General features: G+C 42.2%; 1 protein-coding gene across 1 annotated transcript in view; it reads left to right on the top strand.

Moving 5' to 3' along the window:
* Positions 1-25,862, top strand: part of SMC6 (structural maintenance of chromosomes 6) — a 166,180-nt gene that overhangs the window by 49,016 nt on the left and 91,302 nt on the right. Inside the window, exons 7-10 of the mRNA XM_089671096.1 lie at positions 460-540; positions 6,921-7,022; positions 8,923-9,042; positions 25,544-25,642. Of these exons, the coding sequence (XP_089527222.1) occupies positions 460-540; positions 6,921-7,022; positions 8,923-9,042; positions 25,544-25,642 (402 nt within the window). The remainder of the gene's footprint in view (positions 1-459; positions 541-6,920; positions 7,023-8,922; positions 9,043-25,543; positions 25,643-25,862) is intronic.

The following is a 25,862-nucleotide window of genomic DNA, read 5'->3' as shown; positions in this document are numbered from 1 at the left end:
TTGTGTTAGAGCCCAACTTTGGATTGTAAGTACAGATCTGCTTTAAAGTGAAACTGTGGCCAGGTTGTAGACATTCATGTATTCACATATTCCGAACAAGCACTAAATGAGCCTTAGGATGATTTCTGTAGCTGCAGGCACTGTGGCGCAATTCATCCTTCAATTACACAGTGGACGCAGCTCCCCCTGCTCTGCTCTCAGCAGAGGTTCGGCAGCCTTCTAAGCTTTCATGTAAACACATGAGGGAGACTTCAGGGTGAACCAAGCTACTGACTGATCAATGGAAAATTAAAGTGCTCCAAAGTGCCTGCACAGGTGGGCAAGGGCTTGTTTTAAAGCATATTTATTACAAGCTTGGTAATCAACTGCTGGAGGTAGTGATAGTTGCACAGATCCTAGAGAACTGTGATGAGTTTACCCTTCTGTAATATGTGGTTTTAACTACTTTTTCATTTGTAGATAGACAATCCAGTGTCCGTCCTCACTCAAGAGATGAGTAAACTTTTTTTGCAGTCAAAAAATGAATCTGACAAGTACAAGGTGAGAAAAGGTCTAATGTATTATGAGTTTGCTTTTTCTATGATAAAAGGTACATACTGCTAATCAATAGTTTCAGCATCCAGTACTGATTGCTTGATTGTAATGTATACCTCTGATCATTTTTTCGAACAATGAACCAATGCATAATCCGTTTAAAATATGTGATGTATTTCTGCTTTCATTTCTCCTCTTACATTCCAACATATTTTTAAAGTATACAGTATCTCCCAGAAGGGAGTCCACCCCTCACATTTTTGTAATTTTTTTATCTTTTCATGTGACAACACTGAAGAAATGACACTTTGCTACAATGTAAAGTAGTGAGTGTACAGCTTGTATAACAGTGTAAATTTGATGTCCCCTCAAAATAACTCAACACACAGCCATTAATGTCTAAATCGCTGGCAACAAAAGTGAGTACACCCCTAAGTGAAAATGTCCAAATTGGACCCAATTAGCTATTTTCCCTCCCTGGGGTCATGTGACTCGTTAGTGTTACAAAGTCTCAGGTGTGAATGGGGAGCAGGGAGCAGTGTTCAATTTGGTGTTTTCGCTCTCGCTCTCTCATACTGTTCACTGGAAGTTCAGCATGGCACCTCATGGCAAAGAACTTTCTGAGGATCTGAAAAAAAAGGATTGTTGCTCTACATAAAGATGGCCTAGGCTATAAGAAGATTGCCAAGACCCTGAAACTGAGCTGCAGCGCGGTGGCCAATACCATACAGCGGTTTAACAGGACAGGTTCCACTCCGAACAGGCCTCGCCATGGACGACCAAAAAAGTTGAATGCACGTGCTCAGTGTCATTTCCAAATGTTGTCTTTGGGAAATAGATGGATGAGTGCTTCCAGCATTGCTGCAGAGGTTGAAGGGGTGGGGGGTCACCTTGTCAGTGCTCAGTCCATACGCTGTACACTGCATCAAATTGGTCTGCATGGCTGTCATCCCAGAAGAAAGCCTCTTCTAAAGATGATGCACAAGAAAGCCTGCAAACAGTTTGCTGAAGACAAGCAGACTAAGGACATGGATTACTGCAACCATGTCCTGTGGTCTGATGAGACCAAGATAAACTGATTTGGTTCAGATGGTGTGAGGCGTGTGTGGCGGCAACCAGGTGAGGAGTACAAAGACAAGTGTGTCTTGCCTACAGTCAAGCATGGTGTTGGGAGTGTCATGGTCTGGGTCTGCATGAGTGCTGCCGGCACTGGGGAACTACATTTCATTGAGGGAACCATGAATGCCAACATGTACTGTGACCTACTGAAGCAGAGCATGATCCCCTCCCTTCGGAGACTGGACCGCAGGGCAGTATTCCGATGTAACGACCCAAAACACACCTCCAAGACGACCACTGCCTTGCTAAAGAAGCTGAGGGTAAAGGTGATGGACTGGCCAAGCATGTCTCCAGACCTAAAACCCTATTGAGTGTCTGTGGGGCATCCTCAAACAGAAGGTGGAGGAGCACAAGGTCTCTAACATCCACCAGCTCCATGATGTCATCATGGAGGAGTGGAAGAGGACTCCAGTGGCAGCCTGTGAAGCTCTGGTGAACTTCATGCCCAAGAGGGTAAAGGCAATGCTGGTAAATAATGGTGGCCACACAAAATATTGACACTTTGAGCCCAATTTGGACATTTTCACTTAGGGGTGTACTCACTTTTGTTGCCAGCGGTTTAGACATTAATAGCTGTGTGTTGAGTTATTTTGAGGGGACAGCAAATTTATACTGTTATACAAGCTGTACACTCACTACTTTACATTGTAGCAAAGTGTCATTTCTTCAGTGTTGTCACATGAAAAGACATATTTACAAAAATGTGAGGGGTGGACTCCTATGAGATACTGTAAACGTTTGGGAACATATTACATGTTTTTTTTTTTTAGGGTGGAACGTGTAACATGTTCCCACTTCTGCAGCCGTTGCCCTCTCTCCCCGTGACAGCAGTACAGGGAGAAGTTCCCTGTACTAGCTTGCACTTTTTTATACCACGCGGCCGCCTGGGGCTCTGCCCACACGGCCACACAAGTATCGATATCCTTTTCGGATGACGATTTGTAGTTCTCAATGGACTACTACAGCGCTGTCGAGCGCTGTGGAAGTTCATTGAGTCTTCCTGTCAAAACTGTCTGCCCTTACGAGGTACGAGCACACAGATTGCACTGGCAGTCTGCTGGAGACCTGCATGGGACCAGCGATCTGCTAATCACTGGTGTAATGCTTTACATGCTTCCAAACAAAAAAATGGTAAATGCACATTTTTTTTTTTCACTTGCAAGAAATTGGGCATTTATTTATTTTTTTAAAAAGTGAACTTTCCTTTAACTCTTGATAGTTCCTGGGCAAGTATGATCCATCGCAAAGATGTTTCAAATAGGCTGCTTTTCAAATATCCTCATTTCTATGCAACACTTTCCATAGTACCTGGCTTAGAGCCTTGTTGAGCTGAGGTTGTGTTACTATGGTCACTGTAATGACCTTAGAGATAAAATAGATCTCATTTAATTTCCTTGCTCCAGTGCTATGTGTATGGGTTTTATTTTTCAATAATCCATTTTACAGCAGGCGTCCCATTTCAGACTGAGTAATCGTTTAAGTAGCAAATTCTCAGTGCTGAACTTCAAGATATGGGGCAGCCTATATTGCTGGCCATTGCTTTCAATCTTACAGCATGGACTTGTTTAAAGGAGAGAAGGGCACAAAGTTTTCACATGTCCTAACAAGCAGCAACAAGGATCTCTCTGATAACAGAGGTTATAAAGTATATATTTGTGACCATTCATATGTACTGTGTAAACCAGGCCTCGAAATTTCAACCCGCCTGCTCGCTTTGGAGAGTGGAAATAGGGTGGGGGCGAGTGTGTCCCCCAGGGCCGTCTTGCTGAGCAGGCTCTGTAACTCGCACTGTGAGCAGTCAGAGTGCTCAATAGTTGAGCAAAGTGAAAGCAAAGGAAGGGGGAGTGTGTGCTGTGCTCTCTGCATCCCCCTAGAGGGCAGTACCCAGCTCTGTGAGTGAAGGTAACAAAGTACTGCAACTTTTTATAGGGCTGTGTATGTACATGTGTCTGTGTGTGTGTGTGTGTGTGTGTATATGTACAAGTATGTGTATGCAGGGGCGTATCTACCGCGAGGCAAACAAGGCGTTTGCCCCCCGCAGAAGGGACCTTTTGAGCAGCGGCGGACAGAGCCATGCAGGGCCGCCATCAGAGGGGTACCTTCAGTACTCTTGCAGTGGCCCAGACAGCAGGAGGATTGATGTGGGAGAAGGCAGTTGCAGAGCGATGGTCGTATATCTCTCCTTCCAGCAGCTGACAAGCAAGGACCAGGGGACAGTCTGGAGCAGGGAGAGTAGAGGCGGAGATGAAAAAGCCCGGAGGAGGTGAGCTGTGTTGTGTTGTGTGGGATCTCCCTGCCTTCCTCCCTACACTGACAGATCATACGGGACTGCACACACCTCCCCCCCCACCTCCTTCCTGCTGCCCGAAGATCAGCAAGCCTTGGAGGAGGTGTGTGTGCAGCCCAATATGATCTGATAAAGAGAGAGAGGGGGGAAAGAGAGAGGGGGGGGAGGGGAGAGAGAGAGGGAGGGAGGGGAGAGAGGGAAGGGAGGGAGAGAATCATATATACATACACACACTTATTGAACTCTCGCTCCCTCATTGGGGGGGGGGGGGGGAGAAAGTATGTGTTGCCTAGGGCAGCACAAAGTCTAAATACACCACTGTGTATGTATGTACATAAATCTGTATGTGTGTACACGTATCTGTGTGTAGGGGTGTGGAATTTTAAAAAGAAAAACTACTTGTCCAAGGGACTTAATTGAGATACCAATCTACTTTTCCCTCAATACAATCTACTTGTCCTGATAAATGGGGGGGAAAAAAATGGAAAATACAAAGGGTTGATTTTGTTTTTCTTTTTTTTTTTTTTTTTTTTAGGCAGAGATGATTTTAGGAATGCTAGGACTTTTAAAAATGAAAGAGGCTTTATGGCAACTTATGGCAAAGCAGAGGCCCTAAATAATTGATTGGTGGGTTTTGCAATTTTTTTATGTCACACAGCATTTTCAGTTTTTCAAACACAATATATATATATTTTTTTAATTTAATGCAAAAGAACACAATACATGACCCATTTTTTTGGTAAAATATAAAAGATGAAATTATGCCAAGTACACAGATACCAAACTTGTTACGCTTTAAAATTGCACACGTCCATGCAATGGCAACAAACAACCTAAATTTTACTATCCATGGGTGATGCTTTAAAAGCTTTTACAGGTTACCACTTTATATTTACATAGGAGGGCTAGAGCTAGAAATACTGCCCTCAATCTGACGAACACGTTGATACCTCACGTGTGTGTGACAATCGCTGTTTGCATGCATGCGGGACTGACGCATGCGTTCCTTTTTGCGCACGAGAACAGGAGGACGGGTGCTTTAACGTTTTTTTTTTTCAATTATTTATTTTGACACTGTCTCTTTAATTTTGTTCAAATTGCTTTTATTGTTGTCATGAGAAATGTAAACATCCCCTGTGACAGCAGGAGGCAGTGATAGTACTCTTTATGGAGAGATCTTGGGTCAATAAGACCCCATATATCTCCTCTGCCCTGAAAAGCATGTGATCGCACCAAGATCAGTGTTATCAAATGCTTTCCATTTTTTAAAAATGGCGCCGTTTCCATCTGGGAAAGTGATGTATGCTCATTGCTTCCTGTTTACTATATCATAGATAAAATATATATATGTATTATATTCTGCAGAGAACTGTAATCAGATGACTACTACAATAAATAAACATATAAATATAAAATCTAAATAAATATATTTATTTTAAAAAAAAAAGTCCCGCCTCCCACTGGTCCAGTCCCCATTGGTGAAGAGCGCTGCCGGTCAGAGCCAAGTGTTCTCTTTATGGCTGCCCAGCCCTGATTATGGAAGCCCCACTCCCCCCACCTCTCTGGAACTGCTTGGATCGCTTTTACGAGAGCCGTCCCTTGGCTGTAAACCTTGCTGCTTGCCCGCAGCAGGGCTAAATGTATAGAAAAAGAAACTTGTTTCCCGGCACCCGGAACTGCATGTTCTGGGCGTCAGGCGATAGGAATTCAACATCCCTGGTGTATCTGTGTGTGTACATGTGCCTGTGTACGTGTGTGTGTGTACATGTTTCTGTGTGTGTACAGTTTTCTGTGTGTATGTACATGTCTGTGTAAACATACATGTATGGGTGATTTGGACAGGTTCAGCATGATAAGGTTTTTACGGGTGGTACAGTGAGGCATTTGAAGTACTGCTGGATTGGATAGAAGGTAGGATGTGCTTGGTAGAGTTATGGTTTTGTGAGTGAAAGATTATGGGGGGGTTATGGTTGTATGCGGTGCATGGTCTAAGTATGATGGAGTGTTTAGGGGGACTTTGGAGGCCCTGATGTAATGTGGGGGAACCCTGATGTAATGTGGGGGAACCCTGATGTAATGTGGGTAACATTTAACAGTGTCATTTCATGAGATAATTTAAGAGGGCATTTTTAGGGGCGGGTCAGGGTAGGGGATGGATGGGGCAACTGGTGGCGAGTAACTCTTAAGACCTGACTAGTAGCTCAGGACTTGAAATTTTGAGCCCTGCTGTAAGCTATTTGAAAGAGATGTGCATTATTCACATAGGTTGAATATTTAGCTGCTGTAGAAGTCGTATCAGTTGTCCTGTGAGTGTGTGATTAGGCAAATTTAGTTTTCATTTGTTTAACATCTACCATTTTGGCTAATTTTTTCCCATTTACTATGGATAATGAAGGGTAGCCTAATCTGTTGCCAGTGTCAGTTAAAGTGGAACTAAACGTAACTTTTAGAAAACTGTGAATGGCTAGCTTTTTAATGCAGATGAGACATACTGGGGTTTATTTACTAAAGCTGGAGAGTCCAAAATCAGACTCCCTTTGCATAGAAACCAATCAGCTTCTAACCTCAGCTTGTTCAATGAAGCTTTGGCAATGAAACCTGAAAGCTGATTGGTTTCTATGCAGAAGGGAGTCTGATTTTGGACTCTCCAGCTTTAGTAAATAAACCCCACTGTGTCTCTTCTGCAATAATAAAAACATACCATCCTGCTTGCAGTTTTCTACCGAATGTACAATGAGCTGTGCACACGCAGCTCAGGTCCCATAACTGGCATACTCTGGCTGTGCAGAAATAGCTGACTTCTGTGCAAATGCTCAGGATAATGTCATCCCCCTGTAGCCAGTTGAAGGCCGAGATTCCGTGGAGTCGAAGTCAAGGGGCCAGCGAGAGATGTAACTGCTGCATCGTTGAAAGTGAGTCCACTTTAAAATACAGAAACCTGTATCATGGATTTTTTTTAACTTGCATTTTTTTGCTTTAGTTTTTCATGAAAGCTACACAGCTGGAACAGATGAAGGAAGATTACTCCTATATCATGGAAACAAAGGCCAGAACAGATAACCAAATTACTTTTGGTGAAGAGGTAAGTGCTTACAGTGGCATTACTGGCAACAGCGCAGGGCTGTTAACAATGTCTCCGCCACTGAATGCTCTGAATCTTTAAAGGATAAGTTCACCTTTCATAACACATTACACCCATATTCAGGGTGTTACTGTAATACCAGCCCCCACACCACCTCCCCGATCCCCAGTTTTGACAGCTGGGGATCTTCTCCCCCTGTTAGCTGTCACAAATTTAAAAAAATGCCCACCTGGTCACGTCATTCATTTACAGAGTTCTTTGAATGGGAACTACTCAGTGAAATACCATGGTGCTATTGAGCGCTGTGGTAGTTCATTGATTCTTCCTGTCAGTGAAAAACTGCCTGCCCATACGATGTATGGACTGATAGTTCATACTGACAATCTGCAGGAGTCCTGCATGGCATCAACGATCTGCTAATTGCTGGTGCAATGCTGTCCAGGCTCTTAAAAAAAAAATTGGTAAATACACATTTTTTAGCCTGCAAGAAAAATGTGCATTTATTATTTTTTTTTGGAAAAAGTGAACTTATCCTTTGAGAGAGAGGGAGGGAGGGAAAAAAAGTGATTTAACCCTTTCACTGCCAGAGTCATGTTTGCTTGTTGTTTTTCACACGTGTTAAAATACACATATTAGGCATAATGAGTAAGAATTCCTATATATTGTAAATGTTTACAAATCAGGGACCTTGACGGGAAAAATGGTGCTACATTACCACTGGTAGGTGCAATTTTTATCTCACGCAATATCAGTGCAATTTTTTTATCAAAAGTATACTGTCAGTATAATATACAGTAAGTTAATTGTATGGCACACAAACACAATATACTAACCATTTTTTTTTTACAGTGAGGTCTGGTGACCATAATAGTGATCAGTCTTCCATCAGAAAGTTGACAGTTGGTTTAGCAAGTAGCAGCCAAGAGTGTGTGTAAAAGCCACCACTACAACCAACATATGCCTTACGTCATTGCTCCGACACTGGACCCTCTGTTTTTTTTCCCAGAGAAGCTATGGCGTCGTTGGCAGCCAATCAACATCCCCATCCTCTCTTCTAGAGCAATCCCCAAGCACTTTTGTATTATGCAAATTTATTTAAAAAGTCCAAAGTAACCTGTGAATGGATGGCAGAGGTGAGGAGTGGGCACAACAGCTGCTTTGCAGCAGAACAACATCTGTTGCCCAAGCAACAGGAGTATAGCAAAAGCTATTCTCCTGGCACTTTGTAAAAGTAGTGTCGTACACCTCGTTGAACTTAACCCCCATAATCCTGCACATTTTTTAAAGTGCACACATTGATCGTTAACCCATCTGTCAGGTTTTATTGCTGCCTTTCAACCTACTGGAGAAATTTACACTCACTTCCTGTCAGGGTGACAGTACAGGAAGTGATTGGAAAGCACCTCATCAGGAATATAAGTAACACTAAAAATCTGAAGAACGTTTAACCCTTCTCCATTTCCTCTAAAGCTGTAAAAAAGATTTTTGTTGAGATTGAGCTGTAACAAGGTGCCTCACATTACCAAACAAAACTGGTTTCTATGGACAGTAATAACTTTTCTCTTGGACAATTTTTTAAAATGGTTGTGCTTTTAAAGCCTAACTCCAGGAATACTATGACTTTAAATAGTTTGTTTGGACCAACACCATTCACCATCCTCTGCACCTCAACCATCCAAAGAAACCTTGTATTAATTTCAAAAACACAATGCTGTATACTGTTTGTGGCTGATGCATATAGCGCTAACTGCTGCTGCAACAATTAATAAAGGAAATAGTTTCTTTGGGCCATCAAACTATTCAAAGTCATTCCTGCAATTTTATATTCCTGAAGTTAAATTTAAGATGACTTGTGCCTCTTAATAATCTCGACATTTGTTTTCTATTCCTTTTAATTTAGAAACTTCAGGAGCTAAAGCAGGATTGCATAGTAAAGGAGGACAGATTTAAAAATCTAGCATCATTGGGTGAGATGAAGGAGAAGTTAGAAGATCTCAGCCGTAACATGGCCTGGGCTGTGGTAAGACTTTTTATACTTTTCAGTTAGCAGTGGCCATGAAGGGTATCCTTTTTTGGTATTTAAAAGATGGAGAAAATATATGCACTTGTGAGGGACACGAGGAGACATATAATGGGACACTATGGTCATGGTTTGGGTTGTGGGAATCAGTAGAATATAGTCATATTGTAGCTATATAAAGGCATGTACAATGTAAGTTGGTATAAAAAGGGGAACAGAATTTATTGATGGACTATATACTTTTCTCTGCAATTTAGCTAAAGGTCTGTGAATACCACTACTGCTTTTCTAAAAGAGGTAATTGCTATTTCTCGCAGGCTTGAAATGAGACTTGATTAAGTTTTATAGGTAGCTTTAAATGTGGAACCATTGGATGCTTCTGTTGTAATCCTACAGAGGTGACAGTAATATTAGATCCATAAGAGTTTTTCCATCAAATCATTTATTAACTACTGTAGTCATTATGTTGTTTTTTATAGGCTGCTTTCGCATGGATGCATTTTTTTCTGCGTTTATACCGTGCTAAAAACGCAGTCCCTATAAATCCTATGGGACTCTTCGTACCACTGTGCTGTAGGTGCAGTGTGCTCTGAAAAGTCTTGCTTGCTGCATCTTTGGTGCGGCTTTCATAACTACACCAAAAATGCAGGTCCCCATTGAAATAAATATAAAACGTGTCAAAGACTCACTGTGTTGCATATTTGGTTAGTTTTTTGAGGCACATATCCAAGTTTCATAGGTGCATGGCAGTCAGAAAACGCACTGGAAACACGGCAAAAATGCATATGCATTTTTACCACATTTATGTAATAGAGCAGTGTGAAAGCAACCGTAATCATGTATAAAATCAATTGCCATATTCAATACGTCATTAGGACGACATTTAAGGGAACATCTAGGAGACCACTTATAAGGTGCCAAGAACCATTCGACAAATGTTGCTACACACGTTAAACATTTAAGAGATTGAAAGGGTTAAAGCTGAAGTTTAGTTAAAACAAAAATTGATATAACTTCTACTATTCTTCTTCCAGAATGCAGCTTGTCCTTCAATTTGTCATCTTGGAGTTATGTTTGTCCTGCATCACTTTTATTTAGATTTGAAAGTTATTTCATACTTTTTGAGTTACAACCAATTAAAAAGCACATATAACCTTTCCACATAGCAGTAGTGATGTTCCAAAGTACACATAAAATACAGGAGATATACAGTCCTAGCCAAAACATTGTCACCCCTGCATTTCTGTCAAATAATGCACCATTTCGCCCAGAAAATTGTTGCAATTACAAATGTTTAGGCATTCATGTGTATTTCTTAAATGGGGGTGGACTGCTGCGCTGCCAAATATCCTCACAAGGGATGAATTAGCTGCTAACACCCGAAGGAAATGAGCTGAAAAAAAATATTTTGAACAAATGGTGTAGCACTGTAAATACTATAATACCATATTGTCAAATCATAATATAAATAATATTAAATTGAAAGAATATTAATAAACCTTGTGTATCCTTATTACCTTAATTAAAGGTGAAATACATTCCAAAGCAAATATAAAATCAAAGTGACCAATTATAAAACCGTTACCTATCTCAATTGATATAAATAAATGAAAAAAAAAGTCCCAAGAAGTGAAACAAAAATTATTAAAGCACAAACAAATATAATATAAAAATCCAGATTTGTCAATTGTTCAACTTTTTTTATTCCCACTTTTATATTCCCACTTTTTGTTGCGTGCTCATATTTATGATGCCAATTATATCCATCACCTTCTAGTGTGTGCGCTCACCTCAAAAATTCGACCCTCAAGGAGTCAAAGACCAATCAATATCCCCGTATGATCCTTGGTTGGATGGATCTCTCCCTTTAAGTGGACACAGGAACAGCTCCCACCGAAATCATATAAACGATCAAACACATCTTTAAGGGGTCTTCAAATGACTCAAAAAGAAGTCAAAGATAGAACCTCCATAGTGTAGTAATTAGATATTTTAAAAATTCAAATACAGCCAATTGGCTACTCACATGAAAACTAGGGTCACAGACCCAGCAGGCATGTACTGTGTAACCCACAGTCAGGTGTGCATACAAGGAGTCCCAAGATGGCAATTACCGTCCAAACATAATGACATCACCACGCTCTATGCCTACTAGTTACGTCACGCTAACGCGCAACTTCTTCAGGGCTATAGAGCTGGTGACTATGGACACCTTTTTTAGGAAGTCCGCACCTGAATCGGATCATTAGGCGGAGCACAGCAGCCATTTTCCCATGGAGTTTCCACATATACAAGGAGCATTTGAAACTGCACGATAACGATCTCAAATTATTGCAATATTTGAACAGACTGAGCCTATGGGCATACTGCATATATAACCCTTAATTTACATATATATATATATATATATATACATATATATATATATAATGAATACATATGATTGAAAAAACCATATTAATACACAGATTATAGCGGCCATTTTCCCATAGATTATACACATACATTGAAGGAATCTCACCCAGGAGCACATAGATTACATCCAAGTCCCTAGAGACAACAGCCATCCCAACCAAACTTTACCCTTACCTCAGGTACCACCCCCCATACTATATATAACAATTCCTCATGGATATATACAGTTGCAAGAAAAAGTATGTGAACCCCTTGGGATTACGTGGAGTTTTGCATGAATTTGGCATAAAATGTGCTCTGAACGTCATCTAAGTCACAACAATAGAAGAACACAGTCTGCTGAACATAATACTACACAAACATTAGATGTTGCCATGGTTTAATTGCACATAACATGTAAACATTCACAGTGCAGGGAGGAAAAAGTATGTGAACCTTTGGACTTAATAACTGGTTGACCCTCCTTTGGCAGCAATATCCTTAACCAAACGTTTCCTGTAGTTGCAGATCAGACCTGCACAACGATCTGGAGTAATTTTGGACCACTCCTCTTCACAAAACTGTTTCAGTGTAGCAATATTCTTGGGATGTCTGGTGTGAATCGCTCTCTTAAGGTCATGCCACAGCATTTCAATCGGGTTGAGGTCAGGACTCTGACTGGGCCACTCCAGAAGGCGTATTCTGTGCTGTTGCAGCCATTGTTTTGTTGAATTACTTGTATGCTTTGGGTCATTGTCCTGTTGCATCACCCATCCTCTGCGGAGCTTCAGTTGGCGGACAGATGGTCGTACGTTTTCCTTCAAAATGTCTTGATAAACTCTGGAATTCATTTTCCTATCAATGAAAACAATCCGTCCAGGCCCTGAGGCAGCAAAGCAGCCCCAAACCATGATGCTCCCTCCGCCATGTTTTACAGTGGGGATGAGGTTTTGATGTTGGTATGCTGTGCCTTTTTTTCTCCACACATAGTGTTGTGTGTTCTTCCCAAACAACTCAATCTTGGTTTCATCTGTCCACAGTACATTTTGCCAGTAGTGCTGTGGAACATCCAGGTGCTCTTTTGCAAACTTCAAACGTGCTACAATATTCTTTTTGGACAGCAATGGCTTCCTCCGTGGTGTCCTCCCATGTACTCCATTCTTGTTTAATGTTTTCCTTATTGTAGATGTGTCAACAAAAATGTCAGCATGTGCCAGAGATTTCTGTAGGTCTTTAGCTGACACTCTGGGATTCTTCTTTACCTCATGCAGCATTCTGCGCTGTGCTCTTGCAGTCATTTTTACAGGACGACCACGCCTAGGGAGAGTAGCAACAGTGCTAAACTTTCTCCATTTGTAGACAGTCTGTCTTACCGTGGACACATGAACATCAAGGCTTTTGGAGATACTTTTGTAACCCTTTCCAGCTTCATGCAAGTCAATAATTCTTGATCGTAGGTCTTCTGAGAGCTTTTTTCTGCGAGGCATGGTTCACATCAGACAGTGCTTCTTGAAACCAGTAAACCCAAAACAGGTGTGTGTTTTTTAAGGGCAGGACAGCTGTCAGCAACACATCCAATATCATCACACTGATTGGAGTCAAGGTTGGCTCACTCCTGGCTCCAATTAGCTCTGGGAGAAGTCATTAAGCTAGGGCCTCACATACTTTTTCCTCCGTGCACTGTGAATGTTTACATGTTATGTGCAATTAAACCATGGCAACATCTAATGTTTGTGTAGTATTATGTTCAGCAGACTGTGTTCTTCTATTGTTGTGACTTAGATGACGTTCAGAGCACATTTTATGCCCAATTCATGCAAAACTCCACGTAATCCCAAGGGGTTCACATACTTTTTCTTGCAACTGTATTTAACTTATACTATAATATTAATGTAAGCTTAAAGAGAGATAATTCAAATGAAAGGTGGTGCAATAGTAGTACTTGCAAAAGAGTATTATCTCAATGAATTACAAAGTCAGCTTGATGATACAACTACATATGAGAAGTGAAGAAATAACCCTACTAATAAATTTAAAAAGGTATTGGACCAATTAGTCCGTAAAGGACTAAAGAAAAAATTATTAGATGATAAAGAATCAAAATATCTGATACCTAATGTGTGTCGGGTTCCTGATATATATATTCTATTCCAAAAATTCACAAAAATAATATTAATTCTCCTGGCCGACTGATTGTAAACGGAATAGGATCAGTAGGTAATAGACTTGGACAGTATGTTGATTTTTTTTCCTCCAACACCTTGTCCCTAGAACAATGGCGTATTTGAGGGATACAGAACATTTAATACAACTTTTGGGCCAATTGCAGATACCCTCTGAGACAAAATGGTAATGTATTTTTGGTAACAGTGGATGTAGCATCCTTTTATATACTATCATCAGTCACTCTGACGCCATTATAGCGGCAAGTTAGGGTTTAAGAGAGTTTGGTAATTTGAGTTGGAGCCAAAGGAAATTTGTTTGTGATTGCCTGGAGTATTGTCTTTATCACAATTATTTTTGGCATAGGGGAGAATATTATCGGCAGATTAAGGGAATAGCTATGGGAGCAAGTTTTGCACCTAGTCTTGCGAATCTATTATTATTATTATTATTATACAGTATTTATATAGCGCCAAAAAGTTTGCTCAGCACTGTGCATTATAGTGGATGAGAATACATGAGACAATACAGTAACAATACAATACACGAGGGGTTCGAGGGCCCTGCTCCTTGGAGCTTACAATCTAGGAGGGAGGGGATAGTGCTACAGGAGGAAATGGCTGTGGGGAATGGAGTGGTAGAAGGAGATTGGCTGTTAGGTGAGGGCAGGGTAGGCTTCCCTAAAGAGATGGGTTTTCAGGGTGCACCTAAAGGTGAGGAGGGTAGATGACAGTCTAATGGATTGGGGTAGTGAGTTTCAGAGGATGGGGGAAGACCTGGAGAAGTCCTGGAGTCGGGCATGGGAGTAGGAGACCAGGGAACTGGAGAGTAAGAGGTCTTGTGAGGAGCGAAGAGTACGTGTTGGGTGGTAGTTGGATATCAGGTCGGTGAGGTAGTTTGGGGCAGTATTATGAATAGCTTTGTACGTCAGTGTTTGAATTTTATACGTTGGGCAATCGGAAGCCAGTGGAGGGAATGACAGAGGGGGGTGGCGGATACAGTGCGGTTGGTAAGGTGAATGAGTCTGGCCGCTGAGTTCAGGAGAGACTGAAGCGGAGATAGCCTGTGTTGGGGTAGGCCGATGAGGGAGTTGCAGTAGTCGAGTCGTGAGTTAATAAGGGAGTGAATGAGTTTAGTAGTGTCTGGGGTTAGGAACGAGCGTATTTTGGAGATGTTGCGGAGGTGGAGCCTGCGTGAATTTGCCAGCGATTGGACATGGGGCTGGAAGGATAGATTGGAGTCTAGAGTGACACCTAGAACTTTGGCTTGCGGGTTGGGACTGATGGTGGCGTTATTGGTCGTGATGGAGAGGTTGGGGGGCGGGGGCACGGGCTGGGGGGAAAACTAGGAGCTCGGTTTTGGAAAGGTTTAATTTGAGGAAGTGGAGTGACATCCACTCTGATATGTCGTTCAGTAGGCAGGTGATTCGGGCGGAGACTGAAGGGGTGAGGCGAGGGGTAGAGTGGTAGATTTGCATATCATCGGCGTAGAGGTGGTAGTTGAAGCCGTGGGAGTGTATCAGTTGGCCAAGGGAGGAGGTGTAGACGGAGAAGAGAAGGGGCCCGAGAACAGAGCCTTGGGGGACCCCAACAGAGAGGGGGAGGTGGCAGCGTTATAGGTAACGCTGAAGGAGCTCTGGGATAGATAGGAGGAGAGCCAGGAGAGAGCGGAGTCTCTGATGCCGAGGGAGTGTCGTTTTTTTAGGGGGTGGTCAACTGTGTCGAAGGTTGCGGAGAGGTCGAGGAGTAGGAGGACTAATGCAGGCCATAGACGGGGAGAAAAACGGCCGATTTTTCTTTTAAAAAACTAAAAATCGGTCGTTCAAGCGGCCGACGTTACCATCAATGGTAAAAAAAATCGGCCGATTTTCATCCCGTCTACAGCTGGCAAAAAGTGTCCCTGCAGAGAGCTCCGCTATTTCTTTGACAGTTCCTTGACATTTATAGAGGTTGCAACAATGTATCTATTTGTTTCCATTTAGGATACAGATGTTTTTATTCGGAAACAAATAGATACAATGTTGCAACCGCTGTAAAAGTCAAGGAACTGTCAGAGAACTGTCAAAGAAATAGCGGAGCTCTCTGCAGGGACACTTTTTGCTGGACTGGAATTCCTCTTATTTTCATCCTACTTCTTCTTCATCCTCATCCTCTTCTTCTTCTTCATCCTCATCCTCTTCTTCTTCATCCTCTTCTTCTTCTTCATCCTCTTCTTCTTCTTCTTCATCCTCTTCTTCTTCTTCTTCATCCTCATCCTCTTCTTCTTCATCATCATCCTCTTCTTCTTCTTCATCCTCATCCTCTTCTTCTTCTTCATCATCCTCTTCTTCTTCTTCTTCTTCATCATCCTCTTCTTCTTCTTCTTCATCATCCTCTTCTTCTTCTTCTTCATCATCCTCTTCTTCTTCTTCTTCATCATCCTCCTCTTCTTCCTCTTCATCCTCATCCTCTTCTTCTTCATCCTCATCCTCTTCTTCCTCATCTTCTTCTTCATCCTCATCCTCATCCTCTTCTTCTTCTCCTTCTTCTTCCTCATCCTCATCTTCTTTATCCTCATCTTCTTCTTCATCCTCATCTTCTTCCTCATCCTCTTCTTCTTCATCCTCATCTTCTTCTTCTTCATCCTCATCCTCTTCTTCATCCTCTTCTTCTTCTCCTTCTTCTTTTTCTTCTTCATCATCCTCATCCTCTTCTTCATCCTCATCCTCTTCTTCTTCATCCTCTTCTTCTACTTCTTCATCCTCTTCTTCTTCTTCATCCTCTTCTTCATCCTCTTCTTCTTTTTGTCTTCCTCTTGCAGGTCACTGCTCATGCGCAGATTTTTTATCGGTAAAAAATCGGCTGATTTGCCCACTAATTGCCGCGAAAATCGGCCGATTGGCAAAATCGGACGATTTTTTTCCAACTTAACCAAAAAAAAAAAAACGGCCGAAATACCGAAAAACGGCCGAACAAATAGCCCACTAACGATCCGAAAATCGGCCGATTTTATTTTCGGCCGAAAAATCGGCCGATTTTCGACCCATATATGGCCTGCATAAGTAGTGGCCATTAGCTTTGGCGGTTAGCAGGTCCTTGGTGAGTTTGAGTAGGGTGGTTTCGGTGGAGTTTTGGGGGACGGAAGCCAGACTGTAGGGGCCTTTATGGGAAAAAGATACAGTATATAAACCATCCCCTCAACAATTATTGTTATATAAGAAGTTTATAGATGACATCCTGATTATTTGGCAAGGGGGAAAAAAGAGGCCCTTGAAATATTCCTTACATATCTCAATAATAATGAAGAAAATATTACATTACAATGGGTGGTCAGTGAAGTGAATGTCAATTTCTTAGATTTAGAATTATAATAATGGTGCCATTTCTACTAAAACCTATTTTAAATCAGTAGATAGAAATGGTTGTATTCCGTGGGATAGTTGCCACCGTACGCCATTGTTGATTAATATACCTAAAGGCCAGTTTATTCGTTTACGCAGGAATTGTACCAACAAAGAGGATTTTTTTTTTATCAAGCACGGATACTTGAAAATAGATTTACCCAAAAAGGTTATGACCCCCATGTGATTAGGAATAGTATTCAGGAAATATCTAATGTTGGCAGACAACAGCTAAGTGATAAAATTCAAGTAACAGCTAAAAATGAATTATTACCCATAATTATGGACTTTAATATACACCATAGACAAATTGAAATAGTATTAAAAAAACATTGACTGATTCTGAGATCAGATAAATTGTTGGCAGGTATTTTACCTAATGAGCCTTTATTTGTATACCGAAGAGCGCCAAATTTGAGAGTACAAATAGCTAAAAATATAGTAGATCCACCGAGGAGGGATAAAAAGGTTACTTTCTTTGATAATAAAGGCTTTTATCCATGTAGACACTGTTATGCATGTCAAGCAACAAAAGGTTAAGTCAAAAGGAGGACTAAATTTAGGTCAAATACTAATAATACAGAATTTTCTATTAAAGATGTCATCACCTGCAGGTCTTAGGGGGTTGTTTATGGACTTCAATGCCCATGTGGGCTTCAGTATATATGTAGAACCAAACGCCCCTTGTGGAAAAGATCACGTGAGCATGTACAAAATATATATAAAGGCTACCCCAAACACAGTGTATCCAAACACTTTGTTACCCTTCATAATAGAGATCCATCTTCTGTTTTGGGGTATAGAAAAATATCACCCCCATTGGAGGGGGAGTAATAAAATTAAATCTTTGAGTCAGGCTGAGTCTCGTTGGATTTACAATATTATTATTATTATACAGGATTTATATAGCGCCACCAGTTTGTGCAGCGCTTTACAATATAAAGGGAGACAGTACAATTACAATACATTTCAGTACAGAAGGAATAGGAGGGCCCTGCTTGTGGAGCTTACAATCTAAAGGAAGGGGGAGGTGATACAAAAGGTGATAGCTGCGGGGGATGATCTGGCGGAGGTGATTCAAGTACAGTTCTTAGGTGGGGTAGGCTTCCCTGAAGAAGTGCGTTTTCAAAGACCGCCTAAAGGCAGACAGGGTGGGGGCTGACCAGACTTGCTGTGGTAGGGAGTTCCAAAGGATGGGAGAGGCTCTGGAGAAGTCCTGGAGGCTAGCATGGGAGGAGGTGATGAGGGAGCTACAGAGGAGGATATCATGGGAGGAGTGGAGTGGGCGATTTGGGCGGTATCTGTGGATGAGGTTGGTGATGTAGCTAGGGGCAGTGTTGTGGATGGCTTTGTAAGCTGTGGTTAGTATTTTTGAATTTTAGACGTTGGGTTAGTGCAGTGCTTCTCAAATAGTGGGGGGGGGCGAGGCTCCGTCAAGGGGGGCGCATCGCCGTCCCCCCCCCCCCCTTCCGACAGAAGGGACACTAAGTACAGGGGTGGGCAGAGGGCTGCTGTCTCTTACCTGGCTCCCACGATGATCCATCCAGGAAGCGCTGCTCCTTCCGTCACTCCGGCCACTCCCTCACTCCTGCCGCTCAGCTCCGCCTCCTCACCGGTGATTGGCCACCAGAACTGTAGCTCAGGAAAGGTAAACAGGCGGCCAATCACGGGCGAGGAGGCGGAGCCGAGCGGACCCGCGAAAATCGAGTGAGGGAAAAGCCGGTAAGTGTGCAGTGCAGAGGTGCTGCTGCAACCACATATGCTGGCTGCAGCAGCACCATACTGCAACAGGGGTCAGCAAGTGTCATTGGTGTCAGTGGGAGGAATAGTGCCGCATCATTGGTGTCACTGATACTAATGATGGGGCATTATTCCTCCCACTGACACCAACGATGGGGCACTATTCCTCCCACTGACACAAACGATGGGGCACTATTCCTCTCCCCACTGACAGGGTACTATTCCTCCCACTGAGACCAATGTTGGGACACTATTCCTCCCACTGACACCAATGATGGGGCGCTATTCCTCCCACTGACACCAATGATGGGGCGCTATTCCTCCCACTGACACCAATGTTGGGACACTATTCCTCCCACTGACACCAATGATGGGACGCTATTCCTCCCACTGACACCAATAATGAGGCACTATTCCTCCCACTGACACCAATGATGGGGCGCCAATGATTAGGTCCTAAGTAAATGTTGGTGATCGGTTTGAATTCATTATTATTTATTGATTTTATGTATTTTTTCAGTATCATATGGTTTGACATGTCCAATCAAAAAATGTTTATAATTTAATTAAGGATTTAATTTTTTTCGAATTTCTAATGCACTTTAAATCTTTTCTGCTACAGTTAATAAAGCTATTCTTTGTTGTAAATTGATCCACATTTCTTTCTTTTTTTATTCTCTTATACGTTAATAAGGATACAGTGTTATGCAGAGGTGTACTTATAACAATTTTATAGACAAATGATACTATTTACAGTCGCGTGGGGGGAGCGAAATGTTTTCTTCTTCCTAGGGGGGGGCATGACAGAAAATAATTGAGAAGCACTGGGTTAGTGGAAGCCAGTGGAGGGATTAACAGAGAGAGGGGCAGCAGTCGCTGATCGGTTGGTAAGGTGTATGAGTCTAGCAGCAGCATTCATAATAGACTGAAGGGGGGATAGCCTGTGTAACGGTAGACCAGTGAGGAGGGAGTTACAGTAATCGAGGCGGGATATAACCAAGACATGGATAGGTTGTTTTGTAGTGTCATTGGTCAGGAAGGGGCGGATTTTGGAAATGTTCCTGGGGTTGAGGCGGCAGGATTTAGCCAGTGAGTGGATGTGGGGCCCAAAGGAGAGGTCAGAGTCTAGGATTACGCCTAGCACCCTGGCATGAGGGGAAGGACCAATGGTTGTGCTGTTGATCTTAATGGTAAAGTCATGAATGGGGTATCGGGGAGGAGGAAATATTATAAGCTCAGTTTTTGAAAGATTAAGTTTAAGGTAGTGATGTGACATCCATGCTGATATGTCGCTTAGTAGATTTGTGATACGTGAGGAGATTGAGGGGGTGAGCTGGGGAGTGGAGAGTTAGATCTGGGTGTCATCAGCATAGAGGTGGTATTGGAAGCCATGGATATGGATACCTTAGCACCTTTAGGATTAATTATAGAATTTGATATCAATTATTTCATCTGATTATTAAGTGTGTGGCCCTTTAAATTCCTCTATATAATCTTTCATTTGAATTATCTCTCTTTAAGCTTTCATTAATATTATAGTATAAGTTAAATATGCATCCATGAGGTAATTGTTATATATAGTATGGGGGGTGGTACCTGGGGTAAGGGTAATGTTTGGTTGGGATGGCTGTTGTCTCTAGGTACTTGGATGTCATCTATATGCTGCTGGGTGATATTCCTTCAATGTATGTGTATAATCTATGGGAAAATGGCCGCTATAATCTGTGTATTAATGTGGTTCTTTTCAGTCATATGTATTCATATTTATCCATATATATATATGTAAATTAAGGGTTATATATGCAGTATGACCATAGGGCCAGAGTCTTTCCAAATATTCCAATAATTTGAGATCGTTATCATGCAGTTTCAAATGCTCCTTTTATATGTAGAAAATCCATAGGAAAATGGCCGCTGTGCTCCGCCTAATGATCCGATTCAGGTGCGGACTTCCTATAAAAGGTGTCTGTGGTCACCAGCTCTATAGCCCTGAAGAAGTGGTGTGTTAGCGTGACGTAACTAGTAGGAAGAGGAGCGTGGTGATGTCATTACTCCTCCAGCTCCTCATAGATGGAGTTATGCCAAATAGGGCTGTAGTTCTTGAACCCCATGACTCCATGAAAAAAATCTCACCCTTAGCCAAACCTTCTAAATCAGAGAGTGAGTGGGGTATATCCTATTGGAGGAGTTTAAACGGGAAGATTCCAAGCCTCCAGGTATGTCCGGTGTTTTAATATGAAGCCACATAATGGGATGGGCAGAAGGGGATAACAGAGTTAGTGTAAAGGCACCAATAAGATGTTACATGTAAAAAAATGATGTAGCGCTAAAGCATATATACAATATAATCAAACGATCACCAGGTGGGATAACTTAATTCTCATTATTGCCAGCGGCCTAAAATAGTGAGGAAATCAGCATGTGCACAGCAAGATATGTGAAGTCCTTAGTGCACACAAAACACTGCAACCGATCCACACATGAAAGTCCAGTGATCCGTGTCACATTCCTCTTAGGCATGCAAAATAGGGGAATGTGTATACACCCACACACCCTCGAATGTGATCCTAGAATGGCTAGAATGGCCTCTCACCTCCAGCCTGCGACCCTGCAGGGCCACAGCGCTTTGTATAGAATAACACCCCAAAGACTAGGGTGAGCTCCTCTCAATGCTGGATCTTGAAGATGTATCTACAGCTTCCACCTCTCCTCTGATGTCCTTGCGAGCCAGTAAGCCGGATGAATCCCAGCTCAGATCCCCATAAGATAAAAAGACATATCCTCCATAGTGTAAAACCGTTTAATAAAGTATTAAAAAAACGAAGAACACACTCACATGGGCCAAGTAACATCTAGCGTTTTCCCCATATGCTGGGTGCAAGCATAGACCTCAAAAGGTGTTCCAAGATGGCGCCACGCCGGAAGTGCGTCACCACGTCAAGCCGTCGACGCGTTGCGTCACGTGACCTTGTGACTTCATCAGGACTCATCAGGAGGCGTGACGCAACGCGTCGACGGCTTGACGTGGTGACGCACCTCCGGCGTGGCGCCATCTTGGAACACCTTTTGAGGTCTATGCTTGCACCCAGCATATGGGGAAAACGCTAGATGTTACTTGGCCCATGTGAGTGTGTTCTTCGTTTTTTTAATACTTTATTAAACGGTTTTACACTATGGAGGATATGTCTTTTTATCTTATGGGGATCTGAGCTGGGATTCATCCGGCTTACTGGCTCGCAAGGACATCAGAGGAGAGGTGGAAGCTGTAGATACATCTTCAAGATCCAGCATTGAGAGGAGCTCACCCTAGTCTTTGGGGTGTTATTCTATACAAAGCGCTGTGGCCCTGCAGGGTCGCAGGCTGGAGGTGAGAGGCCATTCTAGCCATTCTAGGATCACATTCGAGGGTGTGTGGGTGTATACACATTCCCCTATTTTGCATGCCTAAGAGGAATGTGACACGGATCACTGGACTTTCATGTGTGGATCGGTTGCAGTGTTTTGTGTGCACTAAGGACTTCACATATCTTGCTGTGCACATGCTGATTTCCTCACTATTTTAGGCCGCTGGCAATAATGAGAATTAAGTTATCCCACCTGGTGATCGTTTGATTATATTGTATATATGCTTTAGCGCTACATCATTTTTTTACATGTATGTGATCATTTTCTGCTTGGTATAGGATTGGATGTTAGCAGCTGCAGAATATTTGGTGCATGCCAGTTAGAATTGGTGTTTGCCTACATAAGAGCGCAAAAGGATTCTTCTATACCAATAAGATGTTGCATTTGTGCTGCCAGATAGTACACCCAGGGGTTGGGCAGGGCTGCCTTTGGGCGCTGAAGTTGCTTGTGTTTAATTTTTAGGGGACTTATCTTTCCAGAGCAGAGTGCAAAAAATATAATTAAATCACCTATAGATATGCAGGGGGATCACCACAGGAGAGTTGTGAAGGAAGTAGAGTAATCGGGGCATAAAAATCATTTAAATAAAGTTAACTCTTCCAATTAACTTATTCCAAATGTCAGTTTTAAAGCAATGGAGAAGAGGTATAACATTAAGCGTACGGTAGTCTATAATAGAGGGGCATATATGAATTCCTAAATATTTAAATAACTGTATCACAGGGACCGGACAAAAAGTAATCAAAGACGGGGAGATTATACCATCTAGTGGTAGGAGGGCAAATTTAGCCCAGTTAATCGTCAGAAGAGAATAACCCAAAAGACGTTATTACATCCATGACCTCTCTCAGAGAAGCAATCAGTGTCCCCTAAAAACAGGAGCATTTTGTTGAATTATTTTCTCATGCAGCTTCCCATAACTGAAACCCACTATCCTATAATTTGCTCAAATCATTACCGCCAGGGATTCAATAGCAAGAGAAAATAATAGAGGGAATAAAGGACACCCCTGCCTTGTCCCTCTACCCAATCTGAAAGTTTATGAGGTCCTGCCACCCTCCTGGATTGAAGCAACAGGCGCATGGTATAACAGTTTGACCCAGGAGATAAAGATGTCTCCGAAGCAAAAGCACTGTAGTGCCTGCCAGAGACAGGGCCATTCCATGCTATTGAATGCCTAATTGGCATCCAGTGAGAGGAGTGCGCAATGCCCCACATTGTCAACCTGTGTTTGCATTTTCAAAAAGACCCTCCGGATGTTAATGGCTGTGGACTTTAGTGGCAGAAAACCAGATTGGTCAGAATGTATTATAGTAGCAATATATTCAAGTGAGTATCTTGCCCAAAATTTTTACATCTACAAGTAATAGAGAAATGGGCCTGCGTGAATTTGGGTGTGTAGGGGATTTGCCAGGTTTTAACACTGTTTGCTGTAGTCATGGAATCAGGAAGACAGCCCTTCTCCAGGGCGATCTTGTATACCTTCAATAGGTGTGGGGCTCGGGTGTCACCATAGAGTTTGTTGACCGTCTTTTCCTGGGGCCTCATAATTTGGGAAAGAGGCAATAGCTGCAATGATCTCTACCTTAATAGAAGAGTCCAGAGAGCACTTGTGTGGCAGTGAAAGTTTCAGGAGAATAACTTGGTCTAGAAAACATGAGCTTAGGCTGATATAAGTCGTCGTAGAAATGCACCAGCTCAGTCATAATCAACTTGGGCCACTTAGTTAATATGCCACCAGAGGTACACAATGCAGAAATTGGAGTCATCCCCTGTTGTGCATCGACAATTTTGGCCAAAAGGCACGTCCTCATAATAGGCTTGCTTCCTAAAAAATCTTTTCCTATTGTTGTGGAGACATGTAATTGTTTTGAATATCTTTTGGGCTTCCAGCCATACCTCCATGGTCTAAGACACTACTTTTGAAGTTTGTGATACAAATTAATGAATTAATATTAATTAATAAATGCAAGAGATCCATTTGTTTTTAAAGTAGAACTCCACCCAAAAGGGGAAGTTCCGCTTGTCTACCTCCTCTGGTTTTGACACGTACCCGCTCCCACTTCTAGGTCAGATTGCTGTGGCGATCTGAGACAGACGTTCAGCCCCCACCTCCTTCTAACCCCCTCAGCCTTCTGGGACACTTCACAGGTCCCAGACATCTATGGCTCATTCACAAAGTGCACCATGCTACGATCAGTAGGAAAGCGGCTGTGAAGCCACAAGGCTTCACTTCCGGTTTCCCTTACTAAAGATGCTGGTGCCAGCACCTGAAGCCAATTGAAAAATCGGCTCATGTGAAGGCATGGCTGGTCCCCTGGGACAGGTAAGTGCCCTTATCTTAAAGTCAACAGCTATAGTATTTGAAGCTACTGACTTTTAGTTTTTTGGTGGGAGCCCAGATCTCTACAATAAAATGAGCCTGTTCAATAATTATTGCATTAGGGTTACACCCCTGGAGGGGAGGGTTATGATTTAGTTAGGATCTCAAGGTATCAGCAAGTGCTGTGGACGTTAAATGAAAATAGGTTACATTCCTGTAATCTGGTATTCTGCGAAGTTTTATGAATCGGTAAATACACCACAAGTATTTCCCTGGTGTTGTCATACATTTATTATGCATACCTAAAAAAAAAAAAAAAAGAAAAGTGCCCTCCAAAAGAAGAGCCCTTGTCCTCACGTCTCCAGTTGCCCCTATCTGTTACCCTACCTTTTGTCTAGCAGTGCAGCCTCAGTCTGTTCTGTGCCATAGGGATCAGAGTTAGTTACTACAGATCAGGCATCCAACACACCTGGAAGTGATAAATCTGATGAGGCTGGAATGTAGGAGGCATGAGTTACTGGAGAAGTGAGTCTAAGCCCTGGTTCACACCAGTGCGACTTATGTGATTTGACAGTTTCAAATCACATGACAAGTCGCACCCTATTGTCTGCAATGGAACTGTTCTAATTGGTGCGACTCCAGCGGAGTCGCACTGATTTTTTAAAGTAGTTCCTGCACTTTTAGGTGCGACTTGCATAGACATCTGTGCATGAAGTTGCACAGATGCCTTCGAAGTTACACCTGAAGTCGCAATGACATACTACTTTGAAATTGTGTGACATCAAGTAGAACTTCTGGCACAGTTTGCCGTGGTGAACTAAGCCGGAAGTGGGAGAGGGTATCTGTCAAAACCAGGTATCTGCACCCCCCCCCCCCCAAAAAAAAAAGTTGCCAAGTGTGACAGTGGAGGGTGAGAGGAGGCAGATAAGTGGAGCTTCCACTTTTGAGTAGAACTCTGCTTTGAATCTTGTTGCTTTAAGACATTATAGGATAAGATAAGGAGGATATGGGATTACATTCATCCATGTATTTCTTTTTCATTCCACATTTATATTTTTTATGATTAGTGTAGAAACTTTGTCTATTTTATATTCTAGGTGATCGAGATGGAGAAACAGCTAAACCCAGTTAGAGAACAAATAGCTGCAGAAGAGGGACGCACAGTGAAGTTTGAGCAGAAGATCATTGAATGGCAGGTATTGCATACATTCTGTGTCAAATTGTTCTGATCCATGAAAGCTCACTCAGTCAGAAACTGACAGAAAAATAAGTGTATTTTTTTTCTCTTTTTTCAATTAAAGTAAACTTGTACTTTGCTTATGCATACATGTAATACAAAATGTAAGTAGATGTAAGGAAATAACCAATTCCTTTTTAACGTTTACACTATTTGATGGAGTACACGTTATCTGCGCC

Source organism: Staurois parvus, unplaced genomic scaffold, assembly GCF_062004578.1.
Source record: "Staurois parvus isolate SC_StPar_1 unplaced genomic scaffold, SC_StPar_1.0 ptg000098l, whole genome shotgun sequence".
In the NCBI taxonomy this organism is placed as follows: domain Eukaryota; kingdom Metazoa; phylum Chordata; class Amphibia; order Anura; family Ranidae; genus Staurois; species Staurois parvus.
Note: the sequence above shows the minus strand (reverse complement) of the source record. Positions and strands in the feature narration are given on the sequence as shown.